This window comes from Salmo salar, chromosome ssa15, assembly GCF_905237065.1.
Source record: "Salmo salar chromosome ssa15, Ssal_v3.1, whole genome shotgun sequence".
NCBI lineage: Eukaryota > Metazoa > Chordata > Actinopteri > Salmoniformes > Salmonidae > Salmo > Salmo salar.
This window is the reverse complement of record NC_059456.1, coordinates 38,427,043-38,450,738: the sequence shown is the minus strand read 5'-3', so window position 1 is coordinate 38,450,738 and position 23,696 is coordinate 38,427,043. Positions and strand designations below refer to the sequence as shown.

At 43.1% G+C, this 23,696-nt stretch overlaps 1 protein-coding gene across 1 annotated transcript in view; it reads left to right on the top strand.

Moving 5' to 3' along the window:
- The window catches only part of LOC106571386 (solute carrier family 35 member F1), a 136,049-nt gene that overhangs the window by 70,192 nt on the left and 42,161 nt on the right, over positions 1-23,696 (top strand). Inside the window, exon 3 of the mRNA XM_014144409.2 lies at positions 19,118-19,245. Within this exon, the coding sequence (XP_013999884.1) occupies positions 19,118-19,245 (128 nt within the window). The remainder of the gene's footprint in view (positions 1-19,117; positions 19,246-23,696) is intronic.

Genomic DNA, 23,696 nt, shown 5'->3' with positions numbered 1-23,696 from the left:
GATGCCAAAGAGCTCCATTTTGGTCTCATCTGACCACAACACTTTCACCAGTTGTCCTCTGAATCATTCAGATGTTCATTGGAAAACTTCAGACGGGCATGTATATGTATTCTTGAGCAGGGGGACCTTGCGGGCGCTGCAGGATTTCAGTCCTTCACGGCGTAGTGTGTTACAAATTGTTTTCTTGGTGACTATGGTCCCAGCTGCCTTGAGATCATTGACAAGATCCTCCCGTGTAGTTCTGGGCTGATTCCTCACCGTTCTCATGATCATTGCAACTCCACGAGGTGAGATCTTGCATGGAGCCCCAGGCCGAGGGATATTGACAGTTCTTTTGTGTTTCTTCCATTTGCGAATAATCACACCAAATGTTGTCACCTTCTCACCAAGCTGCTTGGCGATGGTCTTGTAGCCCATTCCAGCCTTGTGTAGGTCTACAATCCTGTCCCTGACATCCTTGGAGAGCTCTTTGGTCTTGGCCATGGTGGAGAGTTTGGAATCTGATTGATTGATTGCTTCTGTGGACAGGTGTCTCTTATACAGGTAACAAGCTGCGGTTAGGAGCACTCCCTTTAAGAGTGTGCTCCTAATCTCAGCTCGTTACCTGTATAAAAGACACCTGGGAGCCAGAAATCTTTCTGATTGAGAGGGGGGTCAAATACTTATTTCCCTCATTAAAATACAAATCAATTTATAACATTTTTGACATGCGTTTTTCTCGATATTTTTGTTGTTATTCTGTCTCTCACTGTTCAAATAAACCTAACATTAAAATTATAGACTGATCATTTCTTTGTCAGTGGGCAAACATACAAAATCAGCAGGGGATCAAATACTTTTTTCCCCCCACTGTAGGTCTGTAGCAGTTTGGGTCTAGAGTGTCTCCCCCTTTGAAGAGGGGGATGACCGCGGCAGCTTTCCAATCTTTGGGAATCTCAGATGATACAAAAGAGAGGTTGAACAGGGTAGTAATAGGGGTTGCAACAATTCCAGCAGATAATTTTAGAAAGAGAGGGTCCAGATTGTCTAGCCCGGCTGATTTGTAGGGGTCCAGATTTTGCAGCTCTTTCAGAACATCAGCTATCCGGATTCGGGTGAAGGAGAAATGGGGGAGGCTTGGGTGAGTTGCTGTGGGGGGTGGAGGGCTGTTGATCGGGGTAGGGGACCCCAGGTGGAAAGCATGGCCAGCCGTAGAAAAATGCTTATTGAAATTCTCAATTATAGTGTATTTATCGGTGGTGACAGTGTTTCCTAGCCTCAGTGCAGTCGGCAGCTGGGAGGAGGTGCTCTTATTCTCCATGGACTTTACAGTGTCCCAGAACTTGAGTTTGTGCTACAGGATGCAAATTTCTGCTTGAAAAAACTAGCCTTAGCTTTCCTAACTGCCTGTGTGTATTGGTTCCTAACTTCCCTGAAAAGTTGCATATCACGGGGTCTATTCAATGCTAATGCAGAACACCACAGGATGTTTTTATGCTGGTCAAGGGCAGTCAGGTCTGGAGAGAACCTAAGGCTATATCTGTTCCAGGTCCTACATTTTTTGAATGGGGCATGCTTATTTAAGATGGTGAGGAAGGCACTTTTAAAGAATAACCAGGCATCCTCTACTGACGGGATGTGGTCAATATCCTTCCAGGATACCCGGGCCAGGATGATTGGAAAGGCCTGCTTGCTGAAGTGTTTTAGGGAGCGTTTGACAGTGATGAGGGGTGGTCGTTTGACCGCAGACCCATTACGGATGCAGGCAATGAGGCAGTGATCGCTGAGATCTTGGTTGAAAACAGCAGAGGTGTATTTGGAGGGCAAGTTGGTTTGGATGATATCTATGAGGGTGCCCATGTTTACGGATTTGGGGTTGTACCTGGTGGGTTCGTTGATAATTTGTGTGAGATTGAGGTCATCAAGCTTAGATTATAGGATGGCCGGGGTGTTAAGCATGCCCCAGTTTAGGTCACCTAGCAGCACGAGCTCTGAAGATAGATGGGGGGAAATCAATTCACATATGGTGTCCAGGCCACAGCTGGGGGCAGAAGGTGGTCTATAGCAAGCGGCAACGGTGAGAGACTTGTTTCTGGAAAGGTGGATTTTTTAAAAGTAGAAGCTTGAATTGTTTGGGTACAGACCTGGATAGTAAGACGGAACTCTGCAGGCTATCTCTGCAGTAGATTGCAACTTTATTTAACTAGGCAAGTCAGTTAAGAACAAATTGTTATTTTCAATGATGGCCTAGGAACAGTGGGTTAACTGCCTTGTTCAGGGGTAGAACAACAGATTTGTACCTTGTCAGCTCGGGGATTTGAACTTGCAACCTTTCAGTTACTAGTCCAACGCTCTAACCACTACGGCGACCAGACACGGCGATTCAGACAGCTAGCAGGCCGGGGCTAGCAGAAGGGCCTTAGAGGGACGTCTCGACAGTGGGAAGTCTGTTTTAGCCTCCACGTGCGGTGACGTCGATTGACCAGTCGTGATGGATTAGTAGGGTTCCGAGTAGCAGAGGGGTCCAAGTCCAATTGGCAAAATAGGTATAGTGGCCCAAGAAATTGGCCAATGGATCTATTCAGCTAAAAGTCCAATATGCTCTAGACAGCTAGTGGGCCATGGCTAGCAGCTAGCGGGTGAATTATCTAATATCTGAAGGACTGAAACCATCCATGGGTGCTAATGTGACTTACACAAAGACCTTTCTTGTCAAATTGAATGGGCTTTTTATTTTGCTTAAGTGTCCAGGTGGCAATTATTATGTTGGAAAGTCTGAGAGAGAATTCAAAGTTTGAATTACAGAGCAACATCAGAACTGGTGATGAGAAGGCCCCTGTGTCCAGACACTTTAATGCGGTGGGACATGATGTGTGCCAACTGAGGTTCCAGGGCATAGAAGTTGTACAGCCACTTAACAGGTATTACATGCTGACCAGACCGCGTACAAGTTGATTTTGTCCACCCACACCAGATACGATCAGGACACGCAGGTTGAAATATCAAAACAAACTCTGAACCAATTATATTAATTTGGGGACAGGTCAAAGTGCATTAAACATTTATGGCAATTTAGCAAGCTAGCTTGCTGTTACTAGCTAATTTCTCATGGTATATAAACATTGGTTTGTCATTTTACCTGAAATGCACAACGTCCTCTAATCCGACAATTAATCCACAGGTAAAATGGTAAACCGAGTTCGTTTCTAGTAATCTCTCCTCCTTCGGGCTTCTTCTTCTTTGGACTTTATATGGAGGTTGGCAACCAACTTTAAGGTGCATTACCACTGCCAACTGGATTGGAGTGTGGACCTCAGTTCATCTTTCAATCACACACGTGGGTATATGCTCCTAAAAACCAATGAGGAGATGGCACGTTGGTGTATGCTCCTAAAAACCAATGAGGAGATGGGAGAGGCAGGACTTGCAGCGAGTTGAACGTCACAAATAGAACCAAGTTCTATTTTAGTGCCTGGCTACGCAGACGCTTGTTGACGTGCGTGAGCAGTGTGGGTGCTATGATTGAATAATATGTACAGTTGACGTCGGAAGTTTACATACACTTAGGTCGAAGTCATTAAAACTCGTTTTTCAACTAGTCCACAAACTTCTCGTTAACAAACTATAGTTTTGGCAATTCACGGCAATTTACTGTATCACAATTCCAGTGGGTCAGAAGTTTACATACAATACACTAAGTTGACTGTGCCTTTATACAGCTTGGAAAATTTCAGAAAATGATGTCATGGCTTTAGAAGCTTCTGATAGGCTAATTGACATAATTTGAGTCAATTGGAGGTGTACCTGTGGATGTATTTCAAGGCCTACCTTCAAACTCAGTGCCTCTTTGCTTGACATCATGGGAAAATCAAAAATAATCAGCCAAGACCTCAGAAAAGAAATTTTAGACCTCCACGTCTGGTTCATCCTTCGGAGCAATTTCCAAATGCCTGAAGGTACAACGTTCATCTGTACAAACAATAGTACACACGTATAAACACCATGGGACCACGCAGCCGTCATACCGCTCAGGAAGGAGATATGTTCTGTCTCCTAGAGATGAACGTACTTTGGTGCAAAAAATGCAAATCAATCCCAGAACAACAGCAAAGGACCTTGTGAAGATGCTGGAGGAAACGGGTACAAAAGTATCTATATCCAAAGTAAAATGAGTCCTATATCGACATAACCTGAAAGGCCGCTCAGCAAGGAAGAAGCCACTGCTCCAAAACCGCCATTAAAAAAAGCCAGACTACGGTTTGCAACTGCACATGGGGACAAAGATCGTACTTTTTGGAGAAATGTCCTCTGGTCTGATGAAACAAAAATAGAACTGTTTGGCCATAATGGCCATTGTTATGTTTGGAGGAAAAGGGGGGAGGCTTGCAAGCCGAATAATACTATCCCAACTGTGAAACACGGGGGTGGCAGCATCATGTTGTGGGGGTGCTTTGTTGTAGGAGGGACTGGTGCACTTCACAAAATAGATTGCATCATGAGGAATGAAAAATTAAGTGGATAAATTGAAGCAACATCTCAAGACATCAGTCAGGAAGTTAAAGCTTGTCGCAAATGGGTCTTCCAAATGGACAATGACCCCAAGCATACTTCCAAAAGTTGTGGCAAAATGGCTTAAGGACAACAAAGTCAAGGTATTGGAGTGGCCATCACAAAGCCCTGACCTCAATCCCATAGAAAATGTGTGGGCAGAACTGAAAAAGCCTGTGCGAGCAAGGAGGCCTGCAAACCTGACTCAGTTACACCAGCTCTGTCAGGAGGAATGGGCCAAAATTCACCAACTTATTTTGGGAAGCTTGTGGAAGGCTACCCGAAATGTTTGACCCAAGTTAAACAATTTAAAGGCAACACTATCAAATACAAATTGAGTGTATGTAAACTTCTGACTCACTGGGAATGTGATGAAAGAAATAAAAGCTGAAATAAATAATTCTCTCTACTATTATTATGACATTTCACATTCTTAAAATAAAGTGGGGATCCTAACTGACCTAAGACAGGGAATTTTTACTAGGATTAAATGTCAGGAATTGTGAAAAACTGGGTTTAAATGTATTTGGCTAAGGTGTAAGTAAACTTCCGACTTCAACTGTATCTGTAAATTTATTTTGCAATGCACGCGACTCGAGCGGTGTGGTCAGCATGTTCGATAGTAGGTGATAAATTGCTGTTACAGAGGGAGATATTAAATCCATGTCTTACAGAGAGCCCTAGAGTCCTGAATGAAGAACTTCTGTTAAGTTGCTTCCTGTGAGCAACAAGGTACCTATTTCTTTGTTTATTCTCATTTTTATTTTGAAGCTCTTGAGGAAAATAGTAGAAAATGTCTGTAAATAATGTATGTAAATAATGATTGTGAAAAAAGAAAGAAGCAGTACTGCAATGTGACATCATCTATAAATATTGGCGAATGCCTATTGTCTGTTTTTGACCTCTGAGGCAAAAAAAAGACCTTAACTTAAATATTTCAGTGAGTGAGTTTTTTCCTTTCTTCAAGTATATGTTTTTTGAACCTGGCACCCGAAGACCTTTTGTCACTACAAACATTTGAGCTAAGCACGCCAATTTCTCCTTCTATGATTACACAGAGACCCAACACAGCAAATGCCACCTTGTGTCAGAATCTCCCATCTGCCACCATGGGGACCAACATGCCTGGCAGGCTCTCTCTCTCTCTTCTCTAACACAATAATGTCTCCCAAGCATATGGCCCAGCAGGTTAAGCCATTGTTTTTCAGGATTCACAGATTAATGGGAATGGCTGCCAGCATTCGTCTGTACCAATCTGTCAGAGCAGAGAGAGCGGGACAGTCTTTGCCAGGTGGAGCCTGTCCAAAAGAAATGACTGAACAGCCATAATGGTTAGAATCACTGAAACTCTCAAAACCGTTGCAGAGCGGAGAACCTGAGGACTGGGTTGGGGTGGGGGGAGAAATGTGCAGAAACAATATTTCTATTTGTGTTTGCCCTGTCTCGTCCATCTGTGCTTAACTGCTTGAACTGGTGCCCAGAAAAAAAGCAGTCAGGGAACTATAAGCATCAACCTCTTCTCTGTTAATAGTTCACAGATATATTCATGATGGAAACCAAGAATATTCATTTTTTTGTATTCATTTTTTTTATTCATGTGGACCTTTATCTAATTAATCACCTCTAAGTGAAATTCAATGCATAGATTTTGAATTGAAATAGATTTATTTACCATGAAGGCTAAAAAGCTGGGAAAGCCTACACTAATGGTCTCTTCTATAGAAACACAGACAGAGATGAAATGTCAAGGTCGTAATGGATTCACTAATATTCCCCAGTATACTGCATACTGTATGGTGACCAGGTGATAGTGCGTGTTATCTGTGGGGTAGACTATTCTCTAACAGCTATCCAGTTGCCACATTTTCACAGACATAGAGGGACTATAATGACATGGCTGCTAGGGTAGAGATGTTAGCTCTCTTCAGAAATAGCCTTAACACAGCATTATTCACTCTGTGTGTACCGTAATAAAGTGTTAGAAGGGAAAAAAACGGACTTTGCAGGCTGAATGATGCAATACACCCGCAATGACTTAATGCCCTTCTATTACAATGTGGCAATACCCACAGCCTACCTCTTTTTTTCAATCAATGTTTTAACTTTATTTCTCTATGGAATGTTCAAGCAATCAATTGGACAAATAGCCTTCATCAACATCTCCTTATCTCCCCCGACTGTCCTTGACTGTCGACTCTGACTTTGGTTTTTGTCAGTCACTTTATCAGGCATTATACGCTTGTGCGTTTAGTTGTATTCACACATTTGGTTAGATTACAGTCTTATTCTAAAATTGATGAAATTGATGAGGGAAAAAAAACTATCTGCACACGATAATGACAAAGCAAAAAGAGGATTTTAGAAATGTTGCTAATTTATTAAAAAAAAATAAAAAAATGTATGAAATATCACATTTATAAAAGTATTCAGACCCTTTACTCAGTACTTTGTTGAAGAAACTTTGGCAGCTATTACATCTTCAAGTCTTCTTGGGTATGACGCTACAAGCTTGGCACACCTGTAATTGGGGAGTTTCTCCCATTCTTCTCTGCAGATCCTCTCAAGCTCTGTTAGGTTGGATGCGGAGCGTCTCTGCACAGCTTTTGTCAGGTCTCTCCAGGGATGATCGATTGGGTTCAAGTCCGGGCTCTGGTTGGGCCACTCAAGGACATTCAGAGACTTGTCCCGAAGCCACTCCTGCGTTGTCTTGGCTGTGTGCTTTGCCCCCAGGTTAAGGTCCTGATTGCTCTGGAGCAGGTTTTCATCAAGGATCTCTCTGTACTTTGCTCCGTTCATCTTTCCCTCAATCCAGACTAGTCTCCCAGTCCCTGCCGCTGAAAAACATGGATGGTGCCAGGTTTCTTCCAGAAGTGGCACTTGGCATTCAGGCCAAAGAGTTCAATCTTAGTTTCCTCAGACCAGAGAGTCTTTAGGTGCCTTTTGGCAAACTCCAAGCGGGCTGTCATGTGTCTTTTACTGAGGAGTGTCAGATTGTTGTCCTTCTGGAATGTTCTCCCATCTCCACAGAGTAACTCTCGAGCTCTGTCAGAGGGATCATCGGGTTCTTGGTCACCTCCTTGCCACAGCTCGCATTGATGTGCTATCCTGGATGAGCTGCACTACCTGAGCCACTTGTGTGGGTTGTAGACTCCGTCTCATGCTACCACTAGAGTGAAAGCACCGCCAGCATTCAAAAGTGACCAAAACACACGCCAGGAAGCATAGGAACTGAGAAGTGGTCTGTTGTCGCCACCTGCAGAACCACTCCTTTATTGGGGGTGTCTTGCTAATTGCCTATAATTTCCACCTGTTGTTTATTCCATTTGCACAACAGCATGTGAAATTTATTGTTAATCAGTGTTGCTTCCTAAGTGGACAGTTTGATTTCACAGAAGTGTGATTGACTTGGAGTTACATTGTGTTGTTTAAGTGTTCCCTTTATTTTTTTGAGCAGTATATTTTATATTTGAGATTCTTCAAAGTAGCCACCCTTTGCCTTGATGACAGCTTTGCAAACTCTCGGCATTTTCTCAACAAGCTTCACCTGGAATGCTTTTCCAACAGTCTTGAAGGAGTTCCCACATATGCTGAGCACTTGTTGGCTGCTTTTCCTTCAATCTGCGGTCTGACTCATCCCAAACCATCTCAATTTGGTTGAGGTTGGGGATTGTGGAGACCAGGTCATCTGATGCAGCATTCCATCACTCTCCTTTTTGGTAAAATAGCCCTTTCACAGCCTGGAGGTGTGTTGGGTCATTGTCCTGTTGAAAAACAAATGATAGTCCTTCTAAGCCCAAACCAGATGGGATGACATATCTCTGCAGAATGCTGTGCTAGCCATGCTGGTTAAGTGTGCCTTGAATTCTAAATAAATCACAGTGTCGCCAGCAAAGCACCCCCACACCATAACACCACCTCTTCCATGCTTTACGGTGGGAACTACACATGCGGAGATCATCCATTCACCGACAATGCGTCTCACAAAGACACAGCGGCTGAAACCAAGAATCTCCAATTTGGACTCCAGACCAAAGGACACATTTCCACTGGTCTATTGTCCATTGCTCGTATATCTTGGCCCAAGCAAGTCTCTTCTTCTTATTGGTGTCCTTTTTAGTAGTGGTTTCTTTGCAGCAATTTGACCATGAAGGCCTGATTCACACAGTCTCATCTGAACAGTTGATGTTGAGATGTGTCTGTTACTTGAACTCTGAGAAGCATTTATTTGGACTGCAATTTCTGAGGCTGGTAACGCTAATGAACTTATCCTCTGCAGCAGAGGTATCTCTGGGTCTTCAATTCCTGTGGCGGTCCTCATGAGAGCCATTTTGATCGTAGCGCTTGATGGTTTTTGTGACTGCGGTTGAAGATTTCAAAATTATTGATATTTTCCGTGGTGACTGACCTTCATGTCTTAAAGTAATGGACTGTCGTTTCTATTTACTTTTTTGAGCTGTTCTTTGCCAGAATATGGATCTGGTAGTTTACCAAATAGGGCTATCTTCTGTATACCACCCCTACCACAACACTGATTGGCTCAAACGCATTAAGAAGGAAAGAAATACCACAAATAAAAATGCATTCCAGGTGACTATCTCATGAAGCTGGTTGAGAGAATGCCAAGAGTGTGCAAAGCTGTCATCAAGGCAAAGGGTGACTACTTTGAAGAATCTAAACTATATTTTGATTTGTTTAACACTTTTTGGGTTACTACATGATTCCATATGTGTTATTTCATAGTTTTGATGTCTTCACTATTATTCTACAATGTAGAAAATAGTCAAAATAAAGAAAAACCCTTGAATGAGTAGGTGTGTGCAAACTTTTGACTGATACTGTGTGCGTGTGTGTGTTTTGGTGACAGTTTGCTGAAGTTGTCTTGAGTCAGTACTCTTCAATATCTCCTGTGGTATTTTCCTTCAGGAGCCTGCAGGTACTTGGTCAGGTCAATACCTTTGTCCTCCCAGTTGGTGATTGCCTCTCAGAGCTCTTTTATTGTTTTTTAGGAGGGAGGGAGGCTCTGCCCATCTCAGCATATTGACAGCAGAGGAGACTCACTGAGCTACAGGACCTTGCTGCAGGGATGGTCAGAACAGAATTCTTACCGCTGATGTACATGCGTTGGATTGTGCTTCTGTTCCAATAGGCACATAATCAATAATGTAATAAGGTATGTCTGTACTAGGGTTGAGGGAGGAGGTAGGGGAGGCGGAGAGCAACTAGCCTACCCTCGCCTATCAAACCACACACGTGGCTATATTGAGAGTTTTGAGAGCTATGAGGCTGTAAAGAAAATAGGAGTCTTGATTTAGAATTAGGTCTATGAAGAAAGCCCTACACCAATGAGATCAATGATTCCATTAAGTCTGGATCGAGTGGTATTGTATAGGGGTGGCAGGTAGCCTAAAAGGGACGGCAGGTAGCCTGGCGGGTAGGAGCGTTAAGCCATTAACCGAAAGTTTGCTAGATCAAATCCCAGAGCTGACAAGGTAAAAATGTCATTCTGCCCCTGAACAAGGCAGTTAACCTCCACACCTCCCTGATTTAGAGGAGTTAGGTTAAATGCAGAAGACACATTTCAGTTGAATGCATTCAGTTGCACAACTGACTAGGTATCCCCCTTTCCCGTTCCCCATTTCAGACACCGAAAAGCAATTTAAATGTATCCGGGGAAATCAGAAAACATCTCCAGACCTGATTAGAGATGCAGAGGAGATGAGTATATGAGGCAGGATATGTAGCAGTCAGCAGCTTTTAACAAGGCCAGAATAAGAGAACATTAGCCTGTCTGGGTAGTGACAGAGTGCAAATGAAGCTAGCTAGCACAGGTCCCCTGGAGCTTCTCTGGGTACACACACACTGATTGCCCATGTAAAACAATGAATAATGCTACTATAGGAATAGATCCTGCAGTGCTCTGCATTTAACTTACTCTACCACTTAAAGCACTGCCAGTCCTATAATTGGATGAGGAATAATGAGACCATTGGATGTTAATGTTTCATTCAGGCCCCCTGCATCTGCCAAGGGTACTTAGAATAGAAGGAACTTCTAGTACTAGCTCAAGTGTTAAAGAAAACGAACACATCCAAGATTAGAGGTGTCTTTCTGCTTAGTGTTAGAGTGTGGTTTATCGTCATGAAGAGGGTTGCACCGGTGAACCGCTGACTGTCTCAAAACGGAGGAGAGAGAGATTGGGCCGCCCATGCTGTCCTTTTAAACACTGGAAGTCCCACTTAATGAAGGCGCTGCTCTTTGCCCGAGGTGTGCAAATAAACTCTCATTGCTTACGCACAGAGCCATAGGAGGGAGAGAGCCCATCAAATTCACACAGATCATTGGCATCCAATCACCTGGCCTTCTGTTTGCATTGTGTCTGATGTGATGTTTGTTGTCTCTAGTCTAACAGACACAGATCAGAAGGTAAATGGAGGAAGAAGGCTGGGACACACACACACAGTGCCCTTGAGGATTTCCATTTCACCTGAACTACCTCAGTTACATCACACAGTATGTGAGACAATCCAGTGAAAGTCAAACAGACGTGTCGGCCAAGCTAATAAATAATCTGATTATGACACCCCGCCCGCCGTACCCCCACACCTCTAAGATTAATATATGGCCTAGTGGTGATACACACACCCAGGCTGAACTAACACACAGAGAGGGTATAATGTCACGCCCAGGCTGAACTAACACACACAGAGAGGGTATAATGTCACGCCCAGGCTGAACTAACACACACAGAGAGGGTATAATGTCACGCCCAGGCTGAACTAACACACAGAGAGGGTATAATGTCACGCCCAGGCTGAACTAACACACAGAGAGGGTATAATGTCACGCCCAGGCTGAACTAACACACAGAGAGGGATAATGTCACGCCCAGGCTGAACTAACACACAGAGAGGGTATAATGTCACGCCCAGGCTGAACTAACACACAGAGAGGGTATAATGTCACGCCCAGGCTGAACTAACACACAGAGAGGGTATAATGTCACGCCCAGGCTGAACTAACACACAGAGAGGGTATAATGTCACACCCAGGCTGAACTAACACACAGAGAGGGTATAATGTCACGCCCAGGCTTAACTAACACACAGAGAGGGTATAATGTCACGCCCAGGCTGAACTAACACACAGAGAGGGTATAATGTCACACCCAGGCTGAACTAACACACAGAGAGGGTATAATGTCACACCCAGGCTGAACTAACACACAGAGAGGGTATAATGTCACGCCCAGGCTGAACTAACACACAGAGAGGGTATAATGTCACACCCAGGCTGAACTAACACACAGAGAGGGTATAATGTCACGCCCAGGCTGAACTAACACACAGAGGGTATAATGTCACGCCCAGGCTGAACTAACACACAGAGAGGGTATAATGTCACGCCCAGGCTGAACTAACACACAGAGAGGGTATAATGTCACGCCCAGGCTGAACTAACACACAGAGAGGGTATAATGTCACGCCCAGGCTGAACTAACACACAGAGGGTATAATGTCACGCCCAGGCTGAACTAACACACAGAGAGGGTATAATGTCACACCCAGGCTGAACTAACACACAGAGAGGGTATAATGTCACACTCAGGCTGAACTAACACACAGTGAGGGTATAATGTCACGCCCAGGCTGAACTAACACACAGAGAGGGTATAATGTCACACCCAGGCTGAACTAACACACAGAGAGGGTATAATGTCACACTCAGGCTGAACTAACACAGAGAGAGGGTATAATGTCACACCCAGGCTGAACTAACACACAGAGAGGGTATAATGTTAAAATAATCTATCAGCAAGTAGCCTAGCCTACAATTACAAGGTAATAAATTCAGTAAATGAATGAAGCCAATAGGCTAGTGGTTTCAGCTATATTGTTGTTGAAACGATGTAGGCCTTTTTAACCAATAAGAGAATATGTCAAATTACTTGAATAGCCTATGTAAAGTGTATTCGCATCAGTAGGCTAAGTGACTGAAATGCATCAGGTAAGTATTGGAAGGTTCATGAAAACATCAGGGAAGCTCATCAGGTAGGCTAGAGGCCAAATGTGTGTGTAGAGAAGATGTGCATTGCTTTCAATTGCTAGACTAATGATCATGAGCACTCACCTCAACTTAGCTAACATTTCCCATTATAATTGTAACCAAATATTCAAACGGAGATTCAGTGAAAAGAAAAATCTGACATTGATTTATCAAGAGAAGCTCCAGTGCTTGTGTCAAAGCAGCAATGACTCTGTCCCAATCAAAAGGGAGCTGGAATTAGCAGTTGACACATGGCAATTGCTTTACATTTATTATAACCAGTGGTGTAGTGCTATCTTTTTAGGTAGCCTACCGGAGCACCATTTATTATATTATTACATCATCATTTCTGAATGAAACTTGGTACCTACATGTAGCCTATTGAAGACTATACAATAGGTCAGAATATAGAGTGGCAAGAAAAAGTATTTGAACCTTTTGGAATTACCTGGATTTCTGCATAAATTGGTCATCAAATTTGATCTGATCTTCATCTAAGTCACAACAATAGACAAACACAGTGTGTGTCACGGTTGTCGTTGGAATGAGCGGACCAAAGTGCAGCTTGTGTGTCATTCCAAATTGTATTTATACTGTGAAACTATGCAATCCATAAATAAACTGAATAAACAAAACAAACCGTGAAACATACACTACTCAAAATTCATCTCCCACAAACCTACGTGAGACAAACACCAACTTAAATATGACCTCCAATTAGAGACAATGATGACCAGCTGCCTCTAATTGGAGATCATCTCAAACAAAGCCCAACATAGAAATACAAAAACTAGAACAACCCAACATCGAAATACAAAACTAGAACATAACATAGAAAAAACTAAACTAGAACACCCCCCTGTCACACCCTGACCTACTCTACCATAGAAAATAACAGCTTACCATGGTCAGGACGTGACAGTACCCCCCCCAAAGGTGCAGACTCCGAATGCAACTAAACAACAACAAAAAACAAAAGGGAGGGTAGGGAGGGTAACAAGTGTCTATGGCGGCTCTGGTGCAGTACACAGAACCTTATCATCCAGCGAATTCTCCAGTAGAGGAGACGGCTCTGGTTCGGGGCGTAACCCGCGCTCCGCTCGCTGATCCCTACGCTTTTTCATCACCGGAGGCTCCGGACTGGAGGCCGTCTCAGGAGGCTCCGGACTGGAGGCCGTCTCAGGAGGCCTGATGCGTGGGGCTGACATAGGTGGCGCCAGACTAGTAACATGCACCTCAGGGCAAGTGCGGTGAGCAGCAACAGGACACCCTGGACTGGGCAGGCGCACTGGAGGCCTGATGCGTGGGGCTGGCATAGGTGGCGCCAGACTGGTAACACGCACCCCAGGGCAAGTGTGGGGAGCAGTAACAGGGCGTACCAGGCTGGATAGACTCACTGGAGGCCGGGTACGTGGGGCAGGCACAGGATATACTGGACCATGGAGGCGCACTGGAGGTCTCGAGCATAGAGCTGGCACAACCCGTCCTGGCTGGATGCTTACTTTCGGGGCGCGGGCACAGGACGCACTGGGCTGTGAATACGCACTGGTGACACAGTGCGCAGCGCCGACGCAGGATATCCTTGACCGAGAAGGCAAACTGGAGACCAGGAGAGCTGAGCTGGCACCACCCTTCCTGGCTGAATGCTCAACTTAGCTCGGCAAATGAGGGGCGCGGGCACAGATCGCACCGGACTGTGAATGCGCACTGGCGACTCAGTGCGCATCACCACATAACACGGTGCTTGCTTCTTCACTTGCTCCCCACGGTCAGCACGGGGAGTTGGCTCAGGTCTCCAACCTGACTGCCAATCTCCCCGTGTGCCCCCCCAAAAAAACTTTTTGGGGGGGCTGCCTCTCGCACTTCCGTCGTTGCCATGACTGTTCCTCGTAACGTTGCCGTTTCTCCCTCGCTGTCTCCACCTGCTTCCATGGCAGGGTCTTGTCCCCTGCCATTACCTCCTCCCATGTCCAGGACATCCTCCACTCTCTCCTTTCCCTGGCCCAGGATCCCTGCTCCTCCTGGGCACGCTGCTTGGTCCTTTTGTGGTGGGAGATTCTGTCACGGTTGTCGTAGGAATGAGCGGACCAAAGTGCAGCGTGTGTGTCGTTCCACATTTTATTTATACTGTGAAACTATGCAGTACATAAACTGAATAAACAAAACAACAAACCGTGACACAGAGGTGAAACACACTACTCAAAATGAATCTCCCATAAACCCAGGTGAGACAAACACCAACTTAAATATGACCTCCAATTAGAGACAACGATGACCAGCTGCCTCTAATTGGAGATCATCTCAAACAAAGCCCAACATAGAAATACAAAAAGTAGAACAACCCAACATAGAAATACAAAAACTAGAACAACCCAACATAGAAATACAAAACTAGAACACCCCCTGTCACGCCCTGACCTACTCTACCATAGAAAATAACAGCTTACCATGGTCAGGACGTGACAGTGTGCTTAAATTAATAACACAAATTATTGTATTTTTCTTGTCTATATTGAATACATAATTTAAACATTCACAGTGTAGGTTGGGAAAAGTATGTGAACCCCTAGTCTAATTACTTCTCCAACCTAGAGTCCAATCAATGAGACGAGATTGGAGATGTTGGTTAGAACCTTCTTGCCCTATAAAAAAACACTCACAAAATTTGAGTTTGCTATTCACAAGAAGAATTGCCTGATGTGAACCATGTCTCGAACAAAAGAGATCTCAGAAGACCTAAGATTAAGAATTGTTGACTTGCATAAAGCTGGAAAGGGTTACAAAAGTATCTCTAAAAGCCTTAATTTTCATCAGTCCAAGGTAAGACATATTGTCTATAAATGGAGAAAGTTCAGCACTGTTGCTACTCTCCCTAGGAGTGGCCGTCCTGCAAAAATGACTGCAAGAGCACAGCGCAGAATGCTCAATGAGGTTAAGAAGAATCCTAGAGTGTCAGCTAAAGACTTACAGAAATCTTTGGAACATGCTAACATCTCTGTTGATGAGTCTACGATACGTAAAACACTAAATAAGAATGGTGTTAATGGGAGGACACCACAGAAGAAGCTACTGCTGTCCAAAAAAAACATTGCTGCATGTCTGAAGTAGGCAAAAGTGCACCTGGATGTTCCACAGCGCTACTGGAAAAATATTCTGTGGACAGATGAATCTACAGTTGAGTTGTTTGGAAGAAACACACAACACTATGTTTGGAGAAAAAAAGGCACAGCACACTAACATCAAAACCTCATCCCAACTGTCAAGTATGGTGGAGGGAGCATCATGGTTTGGGGCTGCTTTACTGCCTCGGGGCTTGGACAGCTTGCTATCATCGACGGAAAAATGTATTCCCAGATGAAGATCAGATTAAATGTTATGACCAATTTATGCAGAAATCCAGTTATTTCCAAAGGGCTCACATACTTTTTCTTCCCACTGTACATACAATAGGCCTATATCATCCAAGTTGCATGATTGCCTGTGCTTACACATAAGTGTCTCAATGAAAATGTTCTATGTTTAAAATCCTAAAAAAACTAATTAGACCTGCCTTGTTATAAATTAGGTCTACCTTTATTATAAATTAGGCCTACCTTATTATAAATTAGGCCATCATCACTGTCAATTGTGAATGATAATTCTTCATGTTTTACAGGTGAAACGTCCATGCTGCATGCATGCCGACCATTTGATCCCAATTTCAGTTTCATGGTAATATGCATTTCAATCTTCTTAAATGACGTAGGCTAAGTAGCATAGCTGTTTAATCTCATTTTAGAGCAGATGGAGTTAAACACAGCCACCTGGATTTTGTTTCAATCAAAGCATATTTTAGCCCATGGCACCTGCTGTTGAGGTCTGTCCACATGAGAAAAAAAAAACATTTCAGCACAATCATCCTAAATTGTCATCAGAAATGATGTGGTGTTTTCTGGTATGACAGTAGCCTAACATTATCTATGCTATTATATTCGGTTTGTTATCTAGAATACTAATGAATCATAAAGTGATCTTGCAAGACATGGCACCATTCTGGAAGTGGCGGAGCATGGAAGTGGCACTACACCCCTGATTTATAACGGTTGGATGACTTCTGGGTGTTTTATCTCAAACCACTTTTTACACCATCGCAGCAGGACAAAAGATTTGGGAATGACCCAAAATCATGTTGGACTAAAGCCCCGAAAGCCAGATCCTGGTGACTTCCCTGGTCCTTAGACATATGTATAGAGAAAGAACACACAGTGACATCCCTGTTTAAACTAACAGATAACCTGCTCTTGAAGCTGGACGCTAAGCTACGGACATAAAACTAGGTAAATACACCTGTACTTTTAGGAAAAAACCTTTCTCCGTGAACAGTGGCAGGCTGGCTGTTTTTTGTGCTGTGTGACCGTTACCCGGTGATTGTAATGGCCTGTAGTAGAGCACAGAACCATTCAGAGTCTGGGAAAGGAAACCCATCACAGCACTGCACTCTGCAATCCCACCAGTCAAGGAAAGGAAGCCATTTTGATCCTTTTCCCTACAAATGTTTAACTCCAGGAATCTGTACAACTGGTGGCATATCTCTGTGTGCTTAGAAAGACTGTCAATATATGCAAATGCATAGTAATTAGACTATTTAATTCAGTGCATCTGTTCCAAGTTTATGTAATTATTCAAGCACTGCAAAATGGGTTACGTCAACTGTTTAACAAACACAGCCTCTTCGCTCATAGCTACAGTATTAGCTTAGATTTCTCATAAAGTACCAGCACATTTATCAGTGCTCTAGCGGTATCAGTGTACAAGACTATACTGTAGCTACTGTAGTAATAACCCCACCGACCTGTTTGACAGTTTGATGTTTTTGAGCATGAATGAATAATTAGCTTTTGGATGCCTCCTACCTGCTCCTCTGTAAATAGTGTTGTCTCCAATTATTCCTCCCCTCCGGCCTGACTCTCTTTCTCTCTCACTCTACCCACACTCTGATCCCAGAGAGCTTTCTTTTACCAATTATGGTCATTAAAAAAAAGCAGACATTTTAGAATGCTCTCATGTTGGGCTTGTTGTGCTAAGAGATTACTGCACACAATGCTAGCTATAATAACTGAAAACAAATAACTAGCTAGCCGCGTTGTTCTATTGAGATTGCAGGAAGTTTTTTTTCCTCCCATGATCCTTGGGAAGAGGCTGACTTCTCTCAAGGGTGGTTTTTTTCATCTGTTTGTTTTTGTCAGGTTAATTGCTTCCCTTGTTGTATCTGTCTTGTAATTCATTTTGAAATGTTAGCCATGCACTGAAGCTGAAAGGGAAATCTTATATACGGTAGTTTCAGCTTGTTAAGGCTTAAAAGAAGTTTACGCACTTAACTCTAGTCAATGCTACATGACCAAAAGTATATGGACACCTGCTCGTCAAACATCTCATTCCAAAATCATGGGCATAAATATGGAGTTGGTCCCCCCTTTGCTGCTATAACAAAAAGGTTTTCAACTAGAACACTGCTGTGGGGACTTGCTTCCATTCAGCCACAAGAGCATTAGGGCACTGATGTTGGGCGATTAGGCCTGGCTCGCAATCGGCGTTTCAATTCATCCCAAAGGTGTTCGATGGGGTTGAGGTCAGGGCTCCATGTAGGCCAGTCAAGTTCTTCCACACCGATCTCGACAAACCATTTCTGTATAGAACTCGCTTTGTGCATGGGGCATTGTCATGCTGAAACAGGAAAGGGCCTTCCCCAAACTGTTCCCACAAAGTTGGAAGCACAGAATCATTTAGAATGTCATTGTATGCTGTAGCGTTAAGATTTCCCTTCACTGGAACTAAGGAGCCTGAACCATTAAAAACAGCCACAGACCATTATTCCGCAACAAAACTTTACAGTTGGCACTATGCATTCGGGCAGGTAGCGTTCTCCTGGCATTCGCCAAACTCAGACTTGTTGGACTTCCAGATGGTGAAGCGGGATTCCACTGCTTCAAAGTTCAATGGAGGCGATCTTATCACCAATCCAGCCGACACTTGGCATTGCACATGGTGATCTTAGGCTTGTGTGTGGCTGCTCAGCCATGGAAGCCCATTTCATGAAGCTCCCGACTTACATTTTTTGTGCTGACGTTGCTTCCAGAGGTAGTTTGGAATTTGGTAGTGAGTGTTACAACCGAGGACAGACAATTTTTGTTGCTCCTAGACGTTTCCACTTCACAATAATAGCACTTACAGTTGACCGGGGCAGCTCTAGCAGGGCAGCAATTTGACGAACTGACTTGTTGGAAAGGTGTCATCCTATGACGGTGCTACGTTGAAAGTCAATGAGCTCTTCAGTAAAGCCATTCTGCTGCCAATGTTTGTCGATGGAGATTGCATGGCTGTGTGCTCGATTTTATACACCTGTCAGCAACGGGTGTGCCTGAAATAGCCAAATCCACTAATTTGAAGGGGTGTCCACATACTTTTGGATATATAGTGTATATCCACCCACAATATCTGATGAGCGTACAATTATATTCCCTGTGGGAACAGACGTTGTTAGAACATGTCTCTCTCATTCTCTTCACAGGTGAGGAGAATCTGCTGGCTATACTGAAGAGGCGATGGTGGAAGTACATGATTCTGGGATTAATAGACATCGAGGCTAACTACCTGGTTATCAAAGCCTACCAATACACCACACTAACAAGTGTACAGGTGAGTCTGTTTACATATATCACATCTGAACCCATAGGTGTGTGTGTGTGTGTGCAATGGGTGCGTGGATACAAACGTGTGTGTGTGTAGGTGTTTGTGTCTACTATAATATTCTGCCGGTCCCTAGACATCCCCCTGACTGGTCAACCATAAGACGGTAAGACAGCAATGGCCTTTGAGTCCAGAGGCGTAGGTAGAAATTGCCGTGTGGCTGGGCCTGAGTAAAAGTGACTGGGCCAACATTTTCCTGCAAAAATACACAGACATCAGTGGTGTAGTTGTGGTGCATGGAAAACATTTTCCAAATTTTTCCCAAATGGCCTGCCTGGCGAATGAATAGGCACTCTGTGTAAAGAAAATCAATGAAAAACAGATGTAGGCTACTCTGAATGACCTAAAATCATGGCAATACCCAGAATTAAATAAAAGGCTTAGCCCTTATGGCTGATATGTTAGGCTAAGAGGCCAGATAAGCGGATGCTAGTCGCTGCTGATTCATCTCTGTATTGTATGTTTTGCTAGAGGACATTTATGGGTTAAAAAAAAGGCTTAGGCTACATTAAATTTCATACACCATGGTTTCCACATATTTCTACCTTAATATTTATATTTTTGTATAACTTTTTTATGCTTTAGTCTTTGCCACATGATTTCTGTAGGCCTAGGCTATTTCGTGTATGGGGAACTGATGATCGCTACTGGATCGAGTCTGGTCCTCTGGCCTAAACCTCATAAACTGTCCCTAAAGTTCTTCTACCGAGAAGCAAAATAAAGAGGCTAAACTGTAGAACTTTTGAGACATTAATAAATGCCCAATTCTCATTGTGAATGTGAATAATTCTCATTGTGAATGTGAATAATTCTCATTGTGAATGCGAATAATTCTCATTGTGAATGTGAATAATTCTCATTGTGAATGTGAATAATTCTCATTGTGAATGCGAATAATTCTCATTGTGAATGCGAATAATTCTCATTGTGAATGCGAATAACTTTCATTGTGAATAATTCTCATTGTGAATGCGAATAATTCTCATTGTGAATGCGAATAATTCTCATTGTGAATGCGAATAATTCTCATTGTGAATGCGAATAATTCTCATTGTGAATGTGAATAATTCTCATTGTGAATGCGAATATCAGGAGTCAGAGAACAGAGCGGAGGGCGGAGCTGTCTGGTGCTGAAATCTTTGATTTGACATTTGCGGGCTCAGCATTACCTGCCCGTGTGGTGCTCAAAAGCCCAAAAGTGCCCACTTTTTGCCATATGAAAACAGCCAGACACAACACAATACAAACACTTAAGCCTATATCTTGAACTGTACGGCTATGAAACTTATGGGTATGAAATGAATAGCTCACTTTGAATAAGCAAACGCTACTCTATAGGCATTCAGACATGAAATCATTATGCATAATACCACAGCAGGTATGAGTACAACAGCTCACTTGAATCCGCAAACATAAACCTGGCCTACCAAGGCAGGCATTAAAACATGAACTCATCATAAATAGCCTAATATCACGGTGGGTATGAATACAGTAACTCACTTTGAATCAAACACATAGGCCTGACCTACCAAGACAGGCATGAAAACATTAGGCTAAATTGAAAATAAACAGTATCCAGACTTAACTTTCTTGTTTCACATTTTACAGCACAAGTGTAGATGCCTAGGCATGGTGTTGAAGGTGGAGATTATATCATCATAGTCCAAAGAGTCTCTGAGTTCCGTTTCAAAGGACAACCAGGCTATAATTGTTGAGACGTGCAGTCAGCATGCAAGATCTGATGGTTGTTTTGATACGGCCTGTAGCGAAAAAATGGCCTGCCCACTTGCACTACATTCTTCCACTGCTCTGTCGTTTGCTTCATACTTTAGTCTGAGACTGCCATCATTGAAGTCGTTTGTGGTGAAGAGGGGCAGGAGGGGTGTTGTACAAAACGAAGTCATCAGTGATTGGATTGGCTCTAACCAATCAGAATATCAAAGCTAATGACACATTTTTAAACTGCCACTTTACCCACATGTGTTCTGGCTCTGGCCCAACCAGACTGCCCTGAATGTGTTCACATTCGGTACTCAGATCCAGACTCTTTGCGGAGAAGAAACTAAGGTTTGTTGGTGTGGCGTTTGGCCGGAGCAAGGAGTCTGCATAGCCAGGCAAGTGGAGAAGTCTCTCAACCGTAAGTCATAGGAAGTGTGATGATGGCCCTTAGTTGTCTATTGATATTAGGAGAAATGTCAGGGTTACAGCTGTCTAAACCTTCAATAAGGGATGGGAATTCCTGACCTCATAAACACGCTTCATTCAGCATCTTCAGCAGAGATATGGTAGTGACCACATGGGACCACCAGTGATTATTTCAGTGGAAAAGTCCTAGACCCTGGCAGACAGGGCGCTGCTGCTTTCATTTAGGTCTGACCCCAATTAGGTGACTGGCAAATTGTTTGGTCATAAGGCTGTTGGTCGACCTTGGTTGTTGTCATCGTGCAGTAACAAATATATATATATTTGCGCCCATCTCAGTGAACGAATCCATTGTGGAGGCCTAGACTAAAAGCGAATTTATGTTTGATCTGAAAAAAATGTAGTCGGATGCTCCATAGGGATGGTGTGATGCAAATGCGGAGCCTCCAGAGGCATGCAGAGGCCAAATCAAGCTCCGTACCGCATGGGCTTATGCCTCCCAAATTTTGTAACAATGCGGAGGGCTCTGTATAGCTCCGCATTGGCATAATTAGTTGACGGTAGGTTGGGGCAGTAGATCCTGTATAAACACAAACTCACTACCTTGAAAACAGCTCTGCACTGCTCAGCGAAGCGCAATAAGTATGAATGCCTTGACTTCTGCTGAGGCCATATCACCATAAATGCTGCATGGCCAATGCAGACGTGGGATTGATCATGCGCCCAGATGCACAATGCACTTCTCTCTCCAGCCAATTTGTGCACATTCATTGTTTCATAACTTCATTGTGTGAATTGTTTGCTTTACTTGTTAGTGTAGATCAATTCCCCATTACATATATCGCCATTAGTACATTTACCGTTAATTCCCATAATTTCTAATCTACAATGTTGTTTATTTGGTTATGGTAATTTATTTTAATGCATTCAATATTATTATTCAAGTATTCCTGTTCTCATTGTTTGAGTGGACATTTATAACCAATGCTACACTTGTGAGAGATAAGTTTTGGTTTATTTCATTCCATTTACGAGGTGTCAATTTAGTCTTGGCCTTTTGTTTGGAGCACTCCTGTCAATGTTGAGTAAGGACGCGTACGCATAGAAGTAGGCCTATAGGCCACCTGGCCTGCGCACAAATGTAGGCATATAAATGTGCTCATTTGGGGATCTGATAGTATTTCTGATTGGCTTAACGCACCACAACTAATGACCTATGGAGCTTCTCAAATTCATGTTTTCTTCACCTCAAACAGCAAGCAAAGTCTGTTTTTACATCCATTGAGAATAACAATAGTCCCTCAATGTATTTGAAAAATCTTTCCAGCTCTCTCCCTTTCGATAACCACTCAGCGTGAAAGGGAAAAATGTCATGCTCTGATCCAGTAGAAACGTCATAAAATAGGCCTACCTCATAAATTCTTATCAGTGCTTGACTTGGACTGAACTATATACTCATTTTGGGTGCTGGTACTGTTTATATTTAGGTGTAGGAGCTCCACAATACTGTAGAGCTAATATTCTATGAGGAACAGGAGCTCAAACAGTAGAAAATTTGAGGTGCTGGTACTCAGCTCCGGTGTGTTTCTTATCTCTTGCACAAATAGCCTACAACTGTGTCTGTCCTGAGCTCACTGGCGCTGGAAGTTCTAAGGGCCCAGAATATTTTATTCAATGCTAGCGCAAGCTTCAGCCGGACCCAAGTTAATGGTTGATACAATATTTCAAGTTCGTTGCAGACAGGCCATGCGTAGCCAATGTGATTTATAGGATATTTATTTTTATTTTGATATTTTCTACCTGCAGGCTGCAATGTTATGTGTTGGCTTTATGTAGGCAAATTTTACATAGTTGGCAATAGAATTTACTTTTTAGGTTTGTATAATTTTCATTTAGATTTGGATAGAATTTTGATTAACCACAACACAATTTTTGAGATATGAAGACTTTATTATAAATTAAATGGAACCGTTTCATGAAAATATACATATATTAAAAACTGGCATGCAGATTGGTAGAAATGGGAAGATAAATTGGCATTCAACATGAGAAAGTTTGCAGACTCCTCATGTAGCCTATTATTGGCAACTTCAGGAGAGTAATGGCAGAATCTGCAAGAGGTGAATAGTTAGGTCAGGTTTTTTATTCTGGTTATCTAGATCTCTGGCGCCCTCTTGAGGCATTTGTCTTATTTCATCAAACCGTAAGCTTTAAGCATCAGACAAGCTCAATGCATACAGTGGCAAGAAAAAGTATGT